Here is a 19693-nt window from a genome sequence, read left to right as displayed (position 1 = left end):
ATCATGCTGTGGGGATGTTTTTCAGCGGCAGGGACTGGGAGACTAGTCAGGATCGAGGGAAAGATGAATGGAGCAAAGTACAGAGAGATCCTTGATGAAAACCTGCTCCAGAGCGCTCAGGACCTCAGACTGGGGCAAAGGTTCACCTTCCAACAGGAAAACGACCCTAAGCACACAGCCAAGACACCGCGGGAGTGGTTTCGGGACAAGTCTCTGAATGTCCTTGAGTGGCCCAGCAAGAGCCCGGACTTGAACCCGATCGACAATCTCTGAAGAGAACTGAAAATAGCTGTGTAGCAACGCTCCCCATCCAACCTGATAGAGTTTGAGAGGCTCTGCAGAGAAGAATGGAAGAAACTCCCCAAATACAGGTGTGCCAAGCTTGTAGTGTCATACCCAAGAAGTCTCGAGGCTGTATTCGCTGCCAAAGGTGTTTCAACAAAGTACTGAGTAAAGGGTCTGAATACTTATATAGACATGATATTTCAGTTGTTTTAAATTTTTTTTATAAATTAGCAAACATTCTAAAAACAGTTTTTGCTTTGTCATTGTGGGTTAATGTGTGTAGATTGATGAGGGGGAAAACCAGTTAATACATTTTAGAATAAGGCTCTAACCTAACAAAACGTGGAAAAAGTCATAGGGTTTGAATTCTTTCCTAAGGCACTGCAGATTGAGTTATATCATATTATTTTTAGATTATTTTGCTGGCAACATGTGGCTTGTCTGCTTATACTGAGTGCACAAAACATTAGGAACAGCTTCCTAATACTGAGTTGCACCCCCACTTTTGCCCTCAGAACAGCCTGAATTCGTCGGGGTATGGAGTCTAAGGTGTCGAAAGCGTTCCACAGGAATGCTGGCCCATGTTGACTCCAATGCTTCCCACAGTTGTGCCAAGTTGGCTGGATGTCCTTTGGATGGTAGACCATTCTTGATACACATGGGAAACTGTTGAGCGTGAAAAACCCAGCAGCACTGCAGTTTTTGACACAACCCGGTGCGCCTGGCACCTACTACCATTCAATGGGCACCTACTTGCCCATTCATCCTCTGAATGGCACACATACACAATCCATGTCTCAAAAATCCTTCTTTAACCTGTCTCCTGCCCTTCAGCTATACTGATTTAAGTTGATTTAACAAGTGACATCAATAAGGGATCATAGCTTTCACCTGGTTTCATCTGGTTAGTCTATGTCATAATGTTTTATACACTCAGTGGCCTACTTATCCCAAAACATTGTTTTCAAATCCCTGTTTTGTGTGGTATATTAGGCCTAAATGAATATCATCAGTGGTGGAAAAAGTACCCAATTGTCATACTTGAGTAAAGTTAAGATACCTTAGTAGAAAATTACTCAAGCAAAAGCAAAAGTCACCCAGTAAAATACTACTTGAGTAAAAGTCTAAGTATTTGGTTTGACATTTACTTAAGTATCAAAAGTAAATGTCATTTCAAAAATATACATTACTATCAAAAGTAAAAGTATAAATCATTTCAAAATGCTTATATTAAGCAAACCAGACAGCACACTTTCCTTGTTTTTATTTTATTTACGGATAGCCAGGGGCACACTCCAACACTCAGACATAATTTACAAATGAAGCATTTGTGTTTCGTGAGTCCGCCAGATCAGAGGCAGTAGGGTAGACCAGGGATGGTCTCTTGATATGTGCGTGAATTTGACAATTTTTCTGTCCTGCTAAGCATTCAAAATGTAACAAGTATTTTTGGGTGTCAGGGAAAATGTATGGAGTAAAAAGTACATTATTTTCTTTAGGAATGTTGTGAAGTAGAAGTAAAAGTTGTCAAAAATATAAATAGTAAAGTACAGATACACTCAAAAGACTACTTAAGTAATAGTTGAAAGTATTTTTACTTAAGTATTTTACACCACTGAATATTATGTGCCATAACATGCATGCTCCACAATCACACTATTTCCAACACTTACATTCGTTAATAGTGCATAGGCATACATCCTAATGCAGTATCATGTGCTTATGTACAATTCTATTCTAGTCTCGTCTAGGCAATAGGTGGAATTGTAACCATCATCACGTGTCGCTATTGTGTCTACTCGATTTTATGCCGCGTTCAACTGCTAGTCGTAACAAGGAAACTCGGACATTTCGACTTGCTATCTGAATGAACGCAGCACGTGAATAACTATACGGTCGAACATTTCCGATGTTTGCGACTTGCTCTAACTGGTTGTAGTTATGCATGATACTGCATTAGTTCCGACTGGAACGTGAACGCGGCATACCTCAAGAGTGGGCTACAGCGATGATGCGATGCTGCGTAGGCTACGTGTGAGTGGGATGCAAGTAGCTCGCCGCCGACATTCTAGTTGCTGGGTGCACGCACGGTAGGTTACTGCGGTAAGGATGCGTCTGCTGACTGGCTCGAATAAGATGAGCAAAGAGACTCACAGAAAAATATGATTTTATTTTTAAAACAGCCTTTTGACTTCGATGCAGGTATAGGGGACCTTTTCCACCTTTAAATGTATGTATAGTAGCCTAAATAAACCCTCGTCGGTCGATGCTCATGGAGTCGTGTTCGTGGGAGACGCATAAAATGATCCTACAGACAGACGCGAGTCAAATACGACAATTATGAAATGAAGGTTAACGTCAAGCAGACTACATCCAACAGCAATTAGATGTCTGGCAACGTCTAGCTCGGAGAATCTGAGTATGAAATGGTAAGAGAAGCAAGCAAGGACGATGATGACAATATTGAACTGTGGTTGCGATTTAAACAGCGTCCTTTAAAATCGAAAAATATTGTGACTGTTTTGGGTACCCCGATGATGATTTTATTGTCTGAGTAGGCACCTTCCTTATTAAATATTCATACTGGTAGGCTTTGAAACAATTGATGCATATGGAATGACCGTTTGCGCAGCATAGTCAATTACAACTGTTTCTGGGCTAATCATACATGCATCACCCATATAGCCTACTGTACACTATTTACTATGGCCTATATGAATTACATTTTTTGGTTTGGTCAAGAACCTCCACTTCATAATATATCATGATAATGTCCACTAGAACTATACATTTTACATGAACATGAGCACATACAATATGAACAAATAAACATTTGATTGAGCCCCGAAACACCAATCAAAGTGGGTAGTTAAGATTGTGTGAGAGGATCGCTACATGGTTCTCACACAATGCCAGCCATTCAATCTCTCGTGTGGGCTCTAGCGGATATTGATTTGTAGCTTTATTTGATTATGAGAGTCTTTGTACAGTAACGTCCTTTCCAAAATGAAATGAGGTATTGTATCATGTTTTCAATTATATATCTGATCAAATGTTTGTTTCTCCTCTAGGTTGTTTAGGTAAACTGAATTGGTTTACATGCCTGACACCCGTTGATAGAAATACTCTGAAGCTGCGTATCTGGATGGAGAACGCTGTTGACAGCACTGTCACTGAATATTACTCAGAAATACACTGCGCGTCATTACTTTGAGTGTCTATTCTTCATGCGTTGAAGCCTCCTTGTTAAGGTACATAGAAGTTTGAAGATTGCACATTAGCGAATATTTTTGATACTATCTTAATCATCTGAAGGCTGCAACAATGATCCAGCAGAACAATAACAACAACTACCCATGCCTGGAGATGTCTGGCTCCCCCAGGGAGGTGCTGCAGAAGTGCCAAAAAAGCAATCTTCCCTTCACCAGACGCTTGGAGCTTGGGGACATGCCCTTAGTAAAGGGCCTTCGGGCCTGGGCTGCGTGCTCCAAGAACCGCAGGAGGGCAGCACCTCCCCCCAGGTCCCAAGGAACGTGCCCCAGGCCTGCAGATGTCTACCCAGTGGGACAGTGGGGCAGGCTGGGTTATGGTCTGGGGCTACCGCTGGACTCCAACTATGCCTCCAACCCCAGACAGACAGGCCTGGGGGCACTGGTGACTGTGGCCACGTTGAAGGCCTCTGAGGGAGGTGGTCAGACTCAGACAAGCTGTCTGTTCCTCAAGACGGAGGGTGGAAGGTGCCTCTACTCCACAGGCAGCCCAAGGCCCTGCACTCAAGGTCTGGTCCCTCAGTCCCCCTCCACGCTGGTGGGCAGCTGGCTGAGGGATAAAGTGGGAGGGGTCAGGGACTCCTCCACGGTGGGGAAAATGGGGGTGCGGGATATGGGAGGGCCCTTGGGGTCGTACCAGGTCAAATCGAGGTCAGCCCAGAGGTGGAGGACATCCTGCAAGCCTGTGGTTTCCATCCAGGGGAGAACATTGCGGAACAGGGAGAATGCTGGCGAGCATACCCTGGAAGGGAGCCAGGAAAGCAGGGACAAAGGGGAGTTTCCCACAGCTGGTCAGGACACTCCGAGTGGAAAACAAGACCGAGGGAGTACTAGAAGCCCCAAATGCAGTCACGCTCAGACCAAGACCTGCACCCAGTGTCACGGGCGGAGAGGAGGGCAGGGGAGCAGCGGGGGTCCGAGGGAAGCTGCCTCTGTATGTGAGCAGGACCAGTTCAGCTGCGGTGTGGAGGGGATTAAGGAGGAGGGGAAAGTGCTGGATGGCACTGGTCTCACCCGGTCAAAGCCCTGTGACTCCTGCCTGCCTCCAGACAATGCTGACCCAGAAAACTGCAGCAGTGACGTTGGGGACCGGGGAAAGCCAGACAGCGCACACACACAGGAGGGGCTGCATCCTGAAACTTCTCTCAACAAGGAGCACTTCCAGGACAAACTATGGGATAAAGACATACATACTGGAGGCAACGATGTGGCCAGTGGTATCATAAGACATGTGGAAGACTTTGATGGCGTGATGGGTGCTGTGATTGGGTTTGTGGATCATATCAAGTCTGCAGAGTGTGATTCAGAGAGGCTAAGGGGGACCGGGGAGATAGCTGAGGGGAACCTGCCCAACAGGTGGATCGATGTTCGAACCTCAGAGAGCCACTGCTGCTCTGAGAGAAGCTGCCTCAAAGACTGCTCCACTCAACCACCCACACCAGTAGAGGGCAGCATTTCTACTGCTTCTGATGAGACTGGCTATGGTCAGATAAATCAGGAAACTAAATCAGATAGTCAATACAATAAGCTTTGTGAGAAATGTCAGCCAGAAGAAAAAGATCCTGTGGCAGTGGATAAAGAAGGGTTACAGGAATCTGTACATGGCGTCTGTGAGGAAGAGGAGATAGAGGGGGAGGAGGGGATCCAGTCAACAGCACCAGCAATTAGGGAGCTCTGTGGGGAGCATGGAGAGATACTGCCTGAGGTCAGGAGCACAGACGATGAGGCCAGGCTGGTAAGGGGAGACATCATATCCCAGAGAACTGAGCGAGGGCCTCACTGGGCAACGGAGGACCATGAGTCCGAGGAGACATGTAGGATGGAAGAGAGGTGCTTTTCAGATTTACCAGCTAACCTAACTGAAGAGGCCGTAGTAGGGTGGAGGAAGACAGGGACTAGGCAATTTAATTCCCTTTTACAAGGCTCTGCTGTTGCTGGCCCTGCTACCTCTGTCACACACTCGCTGCCTAATCCGGTCTCCTCAAGAGCCATGGCAACAGGCCTCCCTGCTCCGAATGGGGGGCAAACAGATGCTGGAGGTGGGGCTCTGGTGCCTCTGCTACGGAGCCCAGGGGAGCAGGAGTGGAAGAGGGGCCTGGACGAGAGCAAGGTGGCCTCCAACAGGGGGTTCCTGAATGGGGGGCCAGAGGGGGAGGATGACTTTGGGCTTTTCATGCAGGCAGAGGAGCAGACACCCGGGGACGACAGCTTCACTGCATCATCCCTAGTGCCTTCTTGGAAAAGTGAGAGTGTTGGTAAGTCCCCAGTCTATGGCACCTCAGAAATGTGACAGGAGCTCTTTTTAAAGACATCCAGACACTACACACACATAACAGAAACGTCTAATGACTATCACATGCTCCAGTTAGATTATGCAAATGTGACAGAGGCAGCAGTAACAGCAGAACATGGAAAGGTTTTTGAAAACCACAAAGAGCTCTGATGTGAACAGTAGCGGTAACTCATGTAGACACGTTGCTCCCAATGCCCGAGTGGCGCAGCGGTCTAAGGCACTGCATCTCAGTGCTAGAGGCATCACTACAGACCCTGGTTTGAGTCCAGGCTGTGTCACAACCGGCCGTGATTGGGAGTCACATAGGGCGGCACATAATTGGCCCAGCGTTGTCCGGGTTTGGCTGGGGTAGGCCGTCATTGTAAATAAGAATTTGTTCTTAACTGACTTGCCTAGTTTAAATAAAGGTTAAATAAAATAAATAATCAGTTAGTCTGGTCTGACCTGGATTCTTGAGGGCCCTCTCCCAAACTCATGTGAAGGTAGTGCTAGTGCTCTCTGCTTTGGGATGTAAGGCGTGTTAGCCTCAGGACATGGGGTTCCATGTTTAAAGAGACAGAGACCCGGGCAGGCAGCTCCTCTGTGATTGGGAGAGACCATGCAGGGTGACAGCCCATCCATCCCAATGTTCCATCCCCATTTAACCTCAAACATCATGCAAAGACAAAACTCCCAATCATTAGTGTCTAATGGTAATAACAAAGGTCTAATCATTGTTGTTGTCATGATTATGTCATATGTCAGTTAAAGCAATGGCACTTGCAGTGACTTTTAACCAAGGTGTATAAATCAAAGTTTCAAAAATAGTTGTCAGATTATAGAAGGGGAAAAAAACAGGTCAACTACCAAAAAATGACTATTTGTTGCCATTTGAATGAGGACAGCATGCTAAATATCTGTCTATTTGGAGCATACACCAGGTCCCTGCACTTTAAGGTCGACTCAGTGCATGGAATACAGATCATATAGAATCAATAGAATCTAGCTAGTGTCTAATGATTCATTTCAGATGCCTTCTTAATGTTTCCATGCTGCACTTGAAAACCATTATATCACCAATGAGTCTACCCATTGGACCTCAGGTTGGACAGACAGCTCATTCCAACAATCAGAGGATGCCTGGACAGCCTTCCCAAAGGATACAGCGGGAGAAGGGCAAGACACAAGAGAACAGTGGTGGCCCACAAATGCTGTGGAGGAGACAAGGGGCAGATTCTCTGCCACGCAAAATGTGGTAGGCCTTTAAATCTTTCCAGCTTTCCTCAGAAGTGACTACAAAAGACAAGGAGTCAATTTATTGCATATTCTTATATCTCCAGGAGTACATGGTCCATGGGACTGACTGGAAATGATAGACATACACATTTTTTCTTCATTTTCCATTATTTCCATCTTTCAGAACAAAGTGTTTGTGGAGGCCTTCCCGTCACTGTCTTCTCCCCCGTATGATCGTGATGCTGTTCCCACACTCAGCCAGCTCCTCAGAGGCGTCTTGGATCATGAAAGCTTTGCAGAGGATCATGGGTAAGTGGGTCAAGAAACCATAATGATATTTTATTAAAATCCAGCTCAAGGAATGATTTGGAAGTTTGATCCTGTATTAGCAGAAAATCCTACTTATATTTCCTTTCAGCTCGGATTTTAAATCAGTTAGAAGCATAATCTAGACAGTTTTATAATTAACGATAAGGAACATTCTGACATAGTTGTTATATATTGCCATCTAGTGGAAGAAATTATGACCTTCAAGATAGCGCCAGAGATAGCATGAAATGTCACCACCACCGAACAATTACCCTACTGTTTGAACCCATGACCAGAGATGAGCTGCATATTAGACAATATTTCACGCACTGAATCAGTATTGGTTTAGTGATAGATTCACAATTATTTAATAGGCTGTGGTGTTATTCATAACTGTGGTGCTTACATCTGCCATTCATTTACTTTACATATCTGTGTTTGTCTTGTAGCTTACTCGATGGGTTCCATGACTTGAACAAGATGTTTGGCTTGAAATATAAGAGGGCAAATGCTGTTTCCCGTGAACGTCTTCTACAGTCGCTACATTTGGACCAGTGTAACACGGTGAGAATTATCATCTGTAATCAGTGTAATGGGCTGTTAAAAGTAATAACAGGCCTACACTGTTTCATATTATGAGGCTGAAATGATACAGCCTAATCTTATGTTAGTATAGCTTTTTAACATAAGGCTCACCATGACAAATGCTACAGCATGTTAAACCAAACTGAAGTGCCTATAATCATAGAATGTATAATGGGTCATGCATCATAGTATGGCATAGTCATTTGACTGTTCTCTGCACTGGCACTCAGATAACAACTGACTACAGTTCATGTAAATTGATGTAAAGTTTGTCAATTTAGAAGAGTTATCATTTATTCACCTCTGCAGGAAAATATGACTGGGCACCGAGCAGCCAACTACAGTCCCTGTCTTGGCCTCCCCTCGTCCAGTCAGCATGCACAGGCCTGTGGGAAGAGACGTTTATCGTATGTCAACAAGAACATCATGGAATAACCAAAATGTCCACTTTCCCTGACCTTCAACAACACATTTAGCCTTTTTTATGCCTGTCCATGCCAAACCACTAATGGGACACAGTCTTCATCTCCATGGGGAGAAATAACTAAACATTTCACAAGATTCAGAACTCAGAGGATGCTCTCCTTGGGCCGACTGGACCACCTGACTATATGGTGACCCTTAATAATGCCCTGTTTTGCTTTACCTTCTCTGGAGTTAGATCACCGATGCATACCTGTGACAAATTTGATAAAATGAAGCACTAATTGTAATTTTTGTCTCACAGATATTTTTAAAATACATGCAAATGTTAACATTCTTATAAATCTTATTCTTATGGACTATAGGAAATGTTAAAGTAATTAGTGTTTGTCCGGAGAAGTGGATGTCTATACCCCTACCCCCCCTTTGTTCACTCCCACCCTCTTTCTCACACACACACTGACATGGACACAAACAACAAACACATACTATCCTCTCCTGTCACGTGATCTGGCTCAAACGTGCCGGTGACAACTCTGGAGCAGAATATACTGTAGATTTAGCAAACATTGGAGCTCACATGGATCACAGCTCCTTTTCTTATTATCATAGTAAATAATTACCATGTTTACTGAAATGATTACATTTAAATTGGGGTGTTTCTGGCTGTCAGAATACAGTTGTTTTGTGCTGGCAAAGAGAAAACGTGTTATTTTACCCGTACACGTTTGTTTTAGATCACAAAAAGCAGTCAAGTCATGTTTAGATTCTATTTGTTTCTCTATTGATTGTTGTTTGTGGGTAACCCAGGGCAACTCACTAGGCCTACAGAAAATGTAGTGAATGTTTGTCATTTGTACATAATATGTATTCCTCAAGAAAAATACAGATTTTCTGAGTTGTTCAAATTGATAAAAATAGATAGTCAACTTGTTAATTGATGTAATAAAATGATACGTTGATTGCTGTTTTCCATCCTCAAAGCTTTTGCTAATGTTATGATATACTGTATAGTTTTTTAAGTACCTAAACAGTCATCTTATTTGGGTGTTTGACGCAATACTCACTATAAACCAATACAGCAAACAACAAAAGAAAGGGGAGAAAATAGTACTCTACAAGCTACATGTAACCGATGTGAAATGGCTAGTTAGTTAGCGGTGGTGCGCGCAAATAGCGTTTCAATCAGTGATGTCACTCGCTCTGAGACCTGAAGTGGTTGTTCCCCTTGTGTTGCAAGGGCCGCGGCTTTTGTGGCGCGATGGGTAACGATGCTTCGTGGGGTGTCAGTTGTTGATGTGTGCAAGGGTCCCTGGTTCGAGCCCAGGTTGGGGCGAAGAGAGGGATGGAACCTACACTGTTACATTGGTGCCGTGACCCGGATCATTGGTTGCTGCGGAAAAGGAGGAGGTCAAAAGGGGGGGTGAGTGTAACCGATGTGAAATGGCTAGTTAGTTAGCGGTGGTGCGCGCTAATAGCATTTTCATCAGTGACGTCGCTCGCTCTGAGACTTGAAGTAGTGCCGCGGCTTTTGTGGCGCGATGGGTAACGATGCTTCGTGGGGTGTCAGTTGTTGATGTGTGCAAGGGTCCCTGGTTCGAGCCCGGGTTGGGGCGAAGAGAGGGACGGAACCTACACTGTTAGTCAATTAGAATGGTCTACGGCGCTACAAAAAAGTTTAATGGGTCAAAAGGCAACCACACTGGCAAATGACTTGAAGGCTTTGCACAGTCTTGCCAGTGGTTACAGCTAATGACATACTTTGAATTAGCACACAATTAGCTGTAACCACTGGCAAGACTGTGCAAAGCCTTCAAGTCATTACCTAAGACTGCTAATGAGGAAAACTGACAGAGCAATGCTATTCTCAGTTCATTACCCACTCTAACCTTGTGGCCAAGAATGCCCCCTATCAGAATGGCACATTTGTGACGTCTCCCATGTATGATGATGACAGGTAAGGGGCCCAAAAGGAGGTCATGTACAAGATTTTGGTCTGTGGCCAGGGCCAGATTACCGATCAGTCACGCAGGACAAGTGACCTGGGGTCCATGACCTCCAGGAAATCTGCTTTAAAACTGCACAATTTCCTCTCAGCTTCATGGCAAACTGTGAAGAATAGCATGAGATGAGCTGTAAAACAGCACATTCTTCTCTTTTTCCCATGGCACAATATGTAGAAAAACAGGAAATTAGCTTTAAAACTGCAAAATTACCTCAGCCTCATGATAAAATGTATAGCATTATAAAACAGCTATTTTTTTTCTCTGCACCATGGCAAAATGTGTTGAAATGCAGTAAGTTAGCTGTTTTCCTAAAAAAAGGTAGGTTCCCCAGGGCCCCAAATGCAGTAATCTGTGGCTGTCAGTAGTGCTGAATTGGTTAATAGGAAGTTGCTGAGTCAGAGAATCTATTTTCACCAGATATTGTGGCATTGATTGTGTTAAAGTGAAAATATGCAAGTGGCCTTAGATGACCTTTTGGCAAGCTATCAAATAAAGTCAAGTTTGTTTGCCTAATGCGCACTGTGCACATTGCCCTGGTATAGTTCAGTGCATGGTTGGCAAGAAGAAAAACATTTCCTGGTGTTACTATTTTCTTCAGCTGCAGCATGTGACACGATGGCTCCCCTAATCACATGTATTAGTTTTACATAAAAGCTCAAGGCAAAGCAATCTCTGTCTGCAATAACAACTATATGAAGCCATTATGTACATATGAAACTAGGAGAGTGAGGCAGTATACTCTAGTTCCTTTTTGGCCCGCCCCATAGGTCTTCACTTTAGTGTTCACAGATCTGAGACTAACTGGATCATTTGGTCTATAGTTTCACCTGTTTGAGCCTTTTCCCTATATTTTCCTTATCCAGTCTTGTAAACGCCAAAGAGAAAAGGGTAATGAAGGGGGGCAGAAAAGGAAATGTGTTGTAGCTCACCTAACTGTTTCTGCTTCAGCTCTTGGATTATTTTCTGGGGTTTATTCAGGTGATTGAAACGTTCACATTATTGCAGATATAAATATAACGTAAAAGACTAAGAACATGCTGTTATCATGAGGAACAGTAGGGAGCAGTGTATTTCTCAACATGTTTATTTGCAGAGTTCTAGGCGTTTACACATCCTTGTCAAAATTGTAACAGTGGGTTGGAGGACTGCCGACACGTAAAACTTGAGTGGACGGAGGCAGGGAAGTAGGCTACAAAGTCACAGTTTGGTGGATGACATTGAAAGCAGAAAAATAGGGGAAATGTCTTCGTGGTACAAATCTTGGATACTGCTTACAGGTTTTATACTGTTCTATGTTGCGTATCTGTTGTTTGGAGCGTTCGTTTTCTCCATCATCGAACGGCCGGTGGAGGACAAACTAAAAAGAGACATACAAGTCCTGAAAGAAGAGTTTCTCAACCAAAGTTGCGTCAATGCAACATCACTTGAAAACTTCTTGGAGAGAGTTTTACAAGCCAATCAGTATGGGATTTCTATCCTTCCGAATTCTTCTGCGAGTTCTAATTGGGACTTGGCTTCCTCTTTGTTCTTCGCCAACACTTTAGTAACGACAGTCGGTAAGTAAATAGCCTATAACGTTAACGTCACTTGTCTTTGTTAGGCCTACATCGATTTCGTTTTGTTTCGGCTGGTCCGTGTAAGACAAATCCATAGACATTTCTAAACAATGTAAGTGCTAATATTGCAAGATATACTCACGGAAACACTGATTGGTTACAGATTACAATTACAGTTGTAGCTGGGCATTTTTTGTACTCCGTGACCAAAACATGCCACACATCAATGGGCCCATGTGATTTTTTTCAGGTAACTTTGCCTCAGTATCAGTGCTTTAAAGTCGTTAAAGCAGGGATGGGCAACTGGCGGTTCTCCTTTTGAAAGCCCTCAGATCCATTTCCACTGACTAAATCAGGGTCTCAATTTACCGTTGCAATCTAGATTAGTAGACTGACTACACAAGGTGCAATTTCGAAATCAGGAGTTTTACTCTTGTTATGTCAATCACTGATAGTCAGTCAATTAGCCCATGTCAGCTAACATTTTTTAGATGACTAAATTAGTTTAGCGGCCAGCTATCTAATATTGTTATCATGGTTGAATTACCTGCCGAGGACCCCCATTGATTTTCTAAGTTAGTCTCACTCAGATATCATTAAAAACTGCAAACATTTTGCATCATGCTATGACTAAATGTGTATAATTGCAGGAAATGAACTCTAAAATAAAAGAATGTGGGTAAGCAGACCCAGAGCAACTGCAGCCTCTCATGAGTTCAGATTTAAGTGCCTTTGAACTGGGTATGGTAGTAGGTGCTAGGCGCACTGGTTTGTGTCAAGAACTGCAACGCTGCTGGGTTTTTCACACAAGTTTCCTGTGTATCAAGAATGGAATAGACCACCACCCAAAGGACATCCAGCCAATTTGACACAACTGTGGGAAGCATTGGAGTCAACGTGGGCCAGCATCCCTGTGAAACACTTTTGACACCTTGTAGAGTCCATTCCTGACAGATTGAGGCTGTTCTGAGGCAAAGGGGGGGTGAGGTGCAACTCAATATTAGGAAGGTGTGCCTAATGCTTGATATACTCTGTGTGTGTATATAGTGAAAACAGTAGTGGTCATAGAACAGAACCTTGAGGAACACCAAAACTTACCATTGATTTGCCAGTGGACAAACCATCCAGAGACAAACTGATATCAATCCAACAGATAAGATCTAAACCAGGCAAGAACCTGTCCATGTAGACCAATTAGTGTTTCAAATCTTTCCAAAAGAATGTGGTGATCGATGGTGTCGAAAGCGGCATTAAGGTCTAGGTACACAAGGACAGACGCAGAGCCTTCTAATGGTCAGATGCCGTTAGGTAATTTACCACCTTCACAAGGGCAGTTTCAGTAGTATAATGGTGTCTAAAACCAGACTGGATGGTTTCGTATGAATTATGTCTTCAGGAAGGCAGCTAGTTGCTGAGTAACAGATTTTTCAAAACATTTTTAGAGGAATGAGAGTTGATATAGTCAGATTTCTTTATATATTTTTTAAAATATATTTTGGGGGTTAAAGGTTTGGCTTTTTCAGGAGAGGCTTTATTACTGCCACTTTTAGTGAGCTTGGTATACATCTGGAGGCTAGGGAGCCGTTTATTATGTTCAACATAGTAGGGCCAAGCACAGGAAGTAGCTCTTTCAGTAGTTTAGTTGGAATAAGGTTTAGAGGCCATGACTATTTTTGTGAATGTGTCAAAATGACACAGGATTAAATTGATCCGAGGTCCTGGCTGTTCTGTGCGGACTTGGGACAACTGAGTTTTGGAGAAATACGCAAATACAAAGAGGAGTCATGGGCTAATTGTTTTCTAATGATCAGGGTGCTTTCCTCTAAGAAGTTAATGAATTCATCACTGCTGAAGTGAAGGCAGTTCTCACTTGGGGAAGGAATGCTGCTTTTTAGTTAGCTTTTCAACACTATCAAATAGGGTGATCGAGCTGCAGTGAGGGATTTTCGATATTGCACGGTACTTTCCTAGCTAGTTGGAAGACTTCCAATTTGGTGGAGCGCCATTTCCTTTCCAATTTTTGGAAACTTGGTTTACGGCTCGGGTATTTTCTGTATACCAGGGAGCTAGTTTCTTGTGACAATTTAGTTTGTTTTTAACGGTGCAACTGCGTCTAGGGGATTATGCAAGGTTAAGTTTAAATCCTTGGTTAGTTGGTTAACCCTTTAGAACCCACAGCGGTCAACTGCCTTAACTTTGTTTTTTTACTATAGCGTCTGCAAACGGCCTTGTTTTTCTAACAATATGTGCATCAATATCGCAGAATTAACTTCCTAACAACCTGTTGTCTTATTTGCGTGGCTGTTGTCATCAACTGGAAACAGGTTATGCTATCATTTTGACTTTTAACAGAAAACAAATCACTTAATTACTCAAAATGACGGTGCCAATGCATCCACGACTTTTCACTGTATAAGAGCCTGTATCTATGTTGGTTGGTGATACGGATTCGGACGCGTGACGTCGAGGTGAGGTTGTGTGCTTAGCGTTATTGTAATGTAACAAAATGTGGAAAAGTAAAGGGGTCTGAATACTTTCCGAATGCACTGTATGTTCTTGTTTGCAACACTCACTACTGAGTTCCAAACTGCCTCTGGAAGCAACATCAGCACAAGAACTGTTGGTCGGGAGCTTCATGTAATGGGTTTCCATGGCCGAGCAGCCGCACGCAAGCCTAAGATCATCATGCGCAATATCAAGCCTCGGCTGGAGTGGTGTAAAGCTCGCCGCCATTGGACTCTGGAGCAGTGGAAATGCATTCTCTGGAGTGATGAATAACTCTTCACAATCTGGCAGTCTGACGGACAAATCTGGGTTTGGCTGATTCCAGGAAAACTAATAAAGACACCTAATGGTAGATGGGTAAAAAAACAAAACAGACATTGAATATCCTTTGAGCATGGTGCAGTTATGAATTACACTTTGGATGGTGTCTCAATACACCCAGTCACTTCAAAGATAAGGGCACCCTACCTAACTCAGTTGCCGGAGAAGAAGGAAACCGCTCAGGGATTTCACCATGAGGCCAATGGTTTAATGACTGTAATAGGAGAACTGAGGATGGATCAACAACATTGTAGTTACTCTACAATACTAACCTAATTAAGAGTGAAAGAAGGAAGCCTTTACAGAATTTTAAATATGGTAAAACATGCATGCTGTTTGCAATAAGGCACTAAAGTAATACTGCAAAAAATGTGGCAAAGTAATGAACTTATTGCCCTGAATACGAAGCGTTATGTTTGTGGCAAATCCAACACATCACTTATAGTACTCTTCATACATTCAAACATGGTGGTGGCTACATCATGTTAAGGGTATGCTTGTCATCTGCAAGAACGAGGGAGTTTTTTTGTAATAAAAAGAAACGGATTAGCTAAGCACAGGCAAAATCTTAGAGGAAAACCTGGTTCAGTCACCTTTCAGCAGGACAATAATCTAAAACACAAGTCAAAATATAGACTGGAGTTGCTTACCAAGACGACATTGAATGTTCCTGAGTGGCCTAGTTACAGTGGATTGTTTTGACTTTCATTTTGTTCAATGATAACCGACTTGTTCCCATCATAGCTTTAATTTTCTAGATGGCGAGATCACTAACCTCTCTGGCAACAGCATGTTATCTGCTATTGTACTGTGTTTGCTTGTATGGGATCCTAATCATTTCTTAGCTCTATAAACTTGTGCTGTCTCTCTTTCTCTCTCATACTTTCTCTCCACCCTACCCAGGATATGGGCACACTACGCCCCTGTCGGACACGGGCAAAGCCTTCTCCATCTTCTATGCCCTGCTGGGAGTGCCCTTCACCATGCTGGTGCTCACCGCCTGTGTCCAGAGGCTCATGCACCTGGTGACCTACGGACCCATCAGCATGTGCCGCCAGAAGATCGGCCTGGACCCTCTCGCCGCCACTGCTGTCCACTTCGCCATCCTGCTGCTGCTTGTGGTGCTGGGCTTCTTTGTGGTACCCGCCGTGGTGTTCAGCTACATCGAGGACACCTGGTCTTTCCTGGACGCCATATACTTCTGCTTCATCACGCTGTGTACCATCGGCCTGGGCGACTACGTGCCCGGCGAGAAGCCCGGACAGAATTTCAGGTCGCTGTATAAGATCTCTGTGATGGGTGAGTCATGAACTAGTCTGAGTGTGTTACTAGTCTGAGTGTGTTTGATAACAGGGTGTGGCACACCGACATGGCTCATGACACAGCTCAGACTAATGTCATATAAATTTGGTGATACTCATTACCCATTCAACTTAAATATTGGTGTTCATGATTTCGAGTTAGAAATGTTTTTCCCCTTTTGAATAGAAAACAAGGAAATAATATTGTGAACAGTGACTGAACGATTGTGTGGAGTTTGCATCAATATTTTAAACAGAGGGATGTGCATAGGAATAAGTGGACTTGACAATTTTGACCGTGTGCAGACACTTGAGTGAAGTGGGAGACGCTCGGCCCCAACACCACCTCACATTAGAGAAGCCAGAATGTGACATCTTGTCCAGCAGTGAGATGGCTAGGCCCTCTGGTGGAATATGGTGTTGTCTCTGTGGAACCGCAGGAACTTTCACACCTCGGATGTGAGAACTGGCACTTCCTGAGTGCTCCTCCTCCTCTCAAGTAGTGCACTCCGGTCAAAAGGATCTATAACGTCCAAGGAAGCCATTTTAAGAACTAGTAAATGCTCTTTTGTTTTAGTTTTTAAATGTGCTTATGTAAGATATATATTTGAAATACTCATAATTTGAAGATGAGAGGACAGGACACCTGTGCCCTTCATTGTGCTCAATGTCCTGAGCCAACATTTGTGGGCCAAATGACAGGAGATATTAGTCAGAATGCTGAGACTGCGTGAGTCTCCCGATTTTAACATGGTTCAGCCGATGAAAGAAAATGGATGCATTCCTTATCCCTGTATTGACCCTAGACATGTAATTCTGATACTGCAAATATGCAGTACGGTTTATCGTTTGAGTATATTTGTACTGTACATTTGTCGAAGTCTGAGGAGGCCCCCTTGTGGTTTTCAGGAGGAAACTAAAGTGTCGCTCCACTGCCCCCTCCATGTATTTCACAATGTCTGTGATTTGGTTGGTATACTGGATTGGTGAATTTGTTTTGGGAAGAGTGCAATGTGTGGTGAAATTGCTCTCATCTTAAGGGCATGTTGCAGTAAGGAGTCAAGGATACCACACCATCTACCCAACTTGTACTTGGAGGCATTTCATATTGTCACGACATTTGTCAGAGTTATGGTATAATTGAATTACTGGAATTACCCTTTTTTTATTCTCTCTCAAAATAACCTCATTGTTTAGAGCCTAGTGGTGTTTGTTGTACTCTGTGGTATTGTCTCAACCTTGTTTTAGGGCCCTGTGTTTTGGTTGATGTTGTCACATGACCTGGATTTTAACTTTTATTTAAAGCTTGTTCATCACACTTTACCCTTTAAAAAAAAAAATTATGTCGTATGGTCCAGCACCATTCTCAGACAATTGCTACAATTTTGGGTGTAATTCTCATTAAAGTTTAAACTACTGAGAAAATAGGTTGTTTTGCTCATATCGGAATATACTTTTCCTGTCAAATAAATACCCCACAACATGGCATGGCAGAATTTAAGTCAAGGGAGGTGTAAGTCTACTCTGCTTACTGAGCTGCACTGAAACAACTGTTGAAACAACTGTTGAAACAACAAATGAACCATGATATGGCATATAAGCATACCTGTATCGTGAGGAAGCCTGTTGAATAGCTGGTCTTCTTGTCCAGCAGGAATACACCTCGAGCACACCAGTGTGGTGAGTTTGCGCTTTGTGAGACCAGTGACTGTGTCCATGTATAATGCTTCTTCCCACAGCGTGTACTTGCTGATGTTGAATTAATGTTGTGGTCTCTGTCCTCTGCAGTGTACCTGTTTGTAGGGCTGATGATGATGTACCTGGTCCTGCGTGCCTTCCACCGGATGGCCGACCTGCATGGCCTGACTTCTTTCTTCCAGCTCCCCCACTGTGACGAGGATATAGAGGAGGACAAGGAGCCCATCATCGAGGCCGGCCATGAGGACCAGCATGAGGCGGAGGCCTCAGCCAAGCCCCTGGATCCGGCCTCCCAGACCTCCTATAACACCATCAAACGATAAGGACTCACTCCACTCTGGCCCGTTCTCCTTTACATCAGTCAGGTTAAACAGCTAAACAACAGTCACTGTTTTACAGCAACACAGGGATGAGTTTAAAACCTGACACTATATAGGCACCAAAGACTATCTTTACCACTGTGAGGGAACTCATGGCTCAGGTCAGACCTTCCTGCTACGACAGCTCAACTAAACCAACGAGAAACAAAAACTCTACAGCTGCACCAGTTGACACTTGACGAGGGTTGTTCGTCAAGGAGGCAAAAGGTTGTTATTCCATAACCTACAGAGAACACTTCTGGTTGGGACTGATTCTGATTATTTATCCGGTTTTTTTAAATTTCATACCAAAAAATATTTAAGTATCATATACTGATATTTTCTTGTGGATGTATTTTCATGTACCCTTTTGTGGTTTTAGGTCAGGGTTGATCAAGGAAGGTCATACAGAAATATCTGATATTTCAAAACTAAACAAACTCATTATAGTGGCCATCTTTTGAAAGAGTTTGTTGCCCCTCCCTAGTAAATATGTGGAAAAAGCCATTGCTTGAGACTTTGTCTTGAGTCATATGATGGAGCACATTCCCAGGACTAGCGTGGGCCTTCCCGGCTTTGTTGTGACATGGTCATGTGTTTAAAAAAAGATAAAGATATCATCTGAAGGATAACAAATTTAGGGAACAAAAGGATTGAAAATAAAAACCAAGTATGTGTTGTGATGTGTACTTGTCATTTGTCCAACGTTAGGAAGTGTCATTGTGAAAGCTGTGTGACAGATTGTTCAGGACTAGCATGTCAAATTAGCATGTCAAATTTGTCAATGTACGTAGTAGCAAATGACAATGTAATAACTACCAACAACATAATGGCTGCTAATGTAATAACTTTTGCATTTGTTATAAATGCTGATAATGTAATAAATTGCTAAATTTTGTGCATAATGTAATTATTACATTGTGTTGATTATTACATAAGGAAGTGGGTCACTTTTTTAAATGAATGTAATAATTAACCAATGTAATAACACAATTATTAAACTAAATTCACTCTTGTTTGTTCATGCATATCAAGTGTCATGCTTCAGTAATAGTGGACAACACACCACATTCCTGAATCCTCATTTGATATTACTAAGGGAACGTAATTGTCCAGTTCATTAAACCAGTGAACTAATGTTGGAGGGCCCAAACCCATGTTTCCCAACAGACATAAATGGGGAGATTGTGGCATTTTAATTACAGTTTGGGACTGTTATATGTAATATCTACATATGACCTGAACATGCAGGACATTCAGAAAGTATTCAGACCCCTTCCCTTTTCCTCATGAATCTACACACAATACCCCACAATGACAAAGTGAAAACAGGTTTAGAAATTTGTGCAAATTTATTCAAATTTAAAAAACATACCTTATTTCGCTCAGGTGCATCCTGTTTCCATTGATCATCCTTGAGATGTTTCTACAACTTGATTGGAGTCCACCTGTGGTGAATTCAATTGATTGGACATGATTTGGAAAGGCACACACCTGTCTATATAAGGTCCCACAGTTGACAGTGCATGTCAAAGCAAAAACCAAGCCATGAGATTGAAGGAATTGTC

The 19693-nt window shown here is 43.1% G+C and overlaps 2 protein-coding genes and 1 long non-coding RNA gene across 3 annotated transcripts; 2 read left to right on the top strand and 1 right to left on the bottom strand.

The window, feature by feature from the left end:
- Positions 1 to 2017: 2017 nt before the first annotated feature.
- On the top strand, positions 2018 to 9341 carry LOC106612702 (uncharacterized). The gene is made up of 6 exons (XM_014214128.2): positions 2018 to 2714; positions 3357 to 5809; positions 6930 to 7081; positions 7247 to 7371; positions 7821 to 7935; positions 8266 to 9341. The coding sequence occupies exons 2-6, from the start codon at positions 3610 to 3612 to the stop codon at positions 8389 to 8391; spliced, it is 2718 nt and encodes a 905-aa protein (XP_014069603.2). The 5' UTR covers positions 2018 to 2714; positions 3357 to 3609; the 3' UTR covers positions 8392 to 9341.
- Positions 7712 to 12239, bottom strand: LOC106612707 (uncharacterized). The gene is made up of 2 exons (XR_001330351.2): positions 12084 to 12239; positions 7712 to 8342 (listed from the first exon to the last, which is right to left on the bottom strand). It is a non-coding gene; the product is annotated as an uncharacterized lncRNA (long non-coding RNA).
- LOC106612703 (potassium channel subfamily K member 6) lies at positions 11415 to 19140 on the top strand. The gene is made up of 3 exons (XM_014214130.2): positions 11415 to 11941; positions 15671 to 16066; positions 17857 to 19140. Exons 1-3 carry the CDS (start codon positions 11626 to 11628, stop codon positions 18087 to 18089), a joined length of 945 nt encoding a protein of 314 aa, XP_014069605.1. The 5' UTR covers positions 11415 to 11625; the 3' UTR covers positions 18090 to 19140.
- The last annotated feature ends 553 nt before the right edge of the window (positions 19141 to 19693 follow it).

Source organism: Salmo salar, chromosome ssa09 (assembly GCF_905237065.1).
Source record: "Salmo salar chromosome ssa09, Ssal_v3.1, whole genome shotgun sequence".
Lineage (NCBI taxonomy): Eukaryota > Metazoa > Chordata > Actinopteri > Salmoniformes > Salmonidae > Salmo > Salmo salar.
The sequence above is the reverse complement of the archived record's forward strand: the minus strand, read 5'-3'. Positions and strand labels throughout refer to the sequence as shown.

What these genes read in the sequence shown, in the direction of transcription:
- LOC106612702 (XM_014214128.2), top strand. Translation starts at nt 3,610, where the DNA reads ATGATCCAGCAGAACAATAACAACAACTACCCATGCCTGGAGATGTCT. An exon ending in TCTCTGCCACGCAAAATGTG is followed by an intron (nt 7,082 to 7,246) that starts GTAGGCCTTTAA and finishes TCCATCTTTCAG; the next exon opens with AACAAAGTGTTTGTGGAGGC. An exon ending in AGCTTTGCAGAGGATCATGG is followed by an intron (nt 7,372 to 7,820) that starts GTAAGTGGGTCA and finishes TTTGTCTTGTAG; the next exon opens with CTTACTCGATGGGTTCCATG.
- LOC106612703 (XM_014214130.2), top strand. Translation starts at nt 11,626, where the DNA reads ATGTCTTCGTGGTACAAATCTTGGATACTGCTTACAGGTTTTATACTG. An exon ending in CACTTTAGTAACGACAGTCG is followed by an intron (nt 11,942 to 15,670) that starts GTAAGTAAATAG and finishes CACCCTACCCAG; the next exon opens with GATATGGGCACACTACGCCC. An exon ending in GTATAAGATCTCTGTGATGG is followed by an intron (nt 16,067 to 17,856) that starts GTGAGTCATGAA and finishes TGTCCTCTGCAG; the next exon opens with TGTACCTGTTTGTAGGGCTG.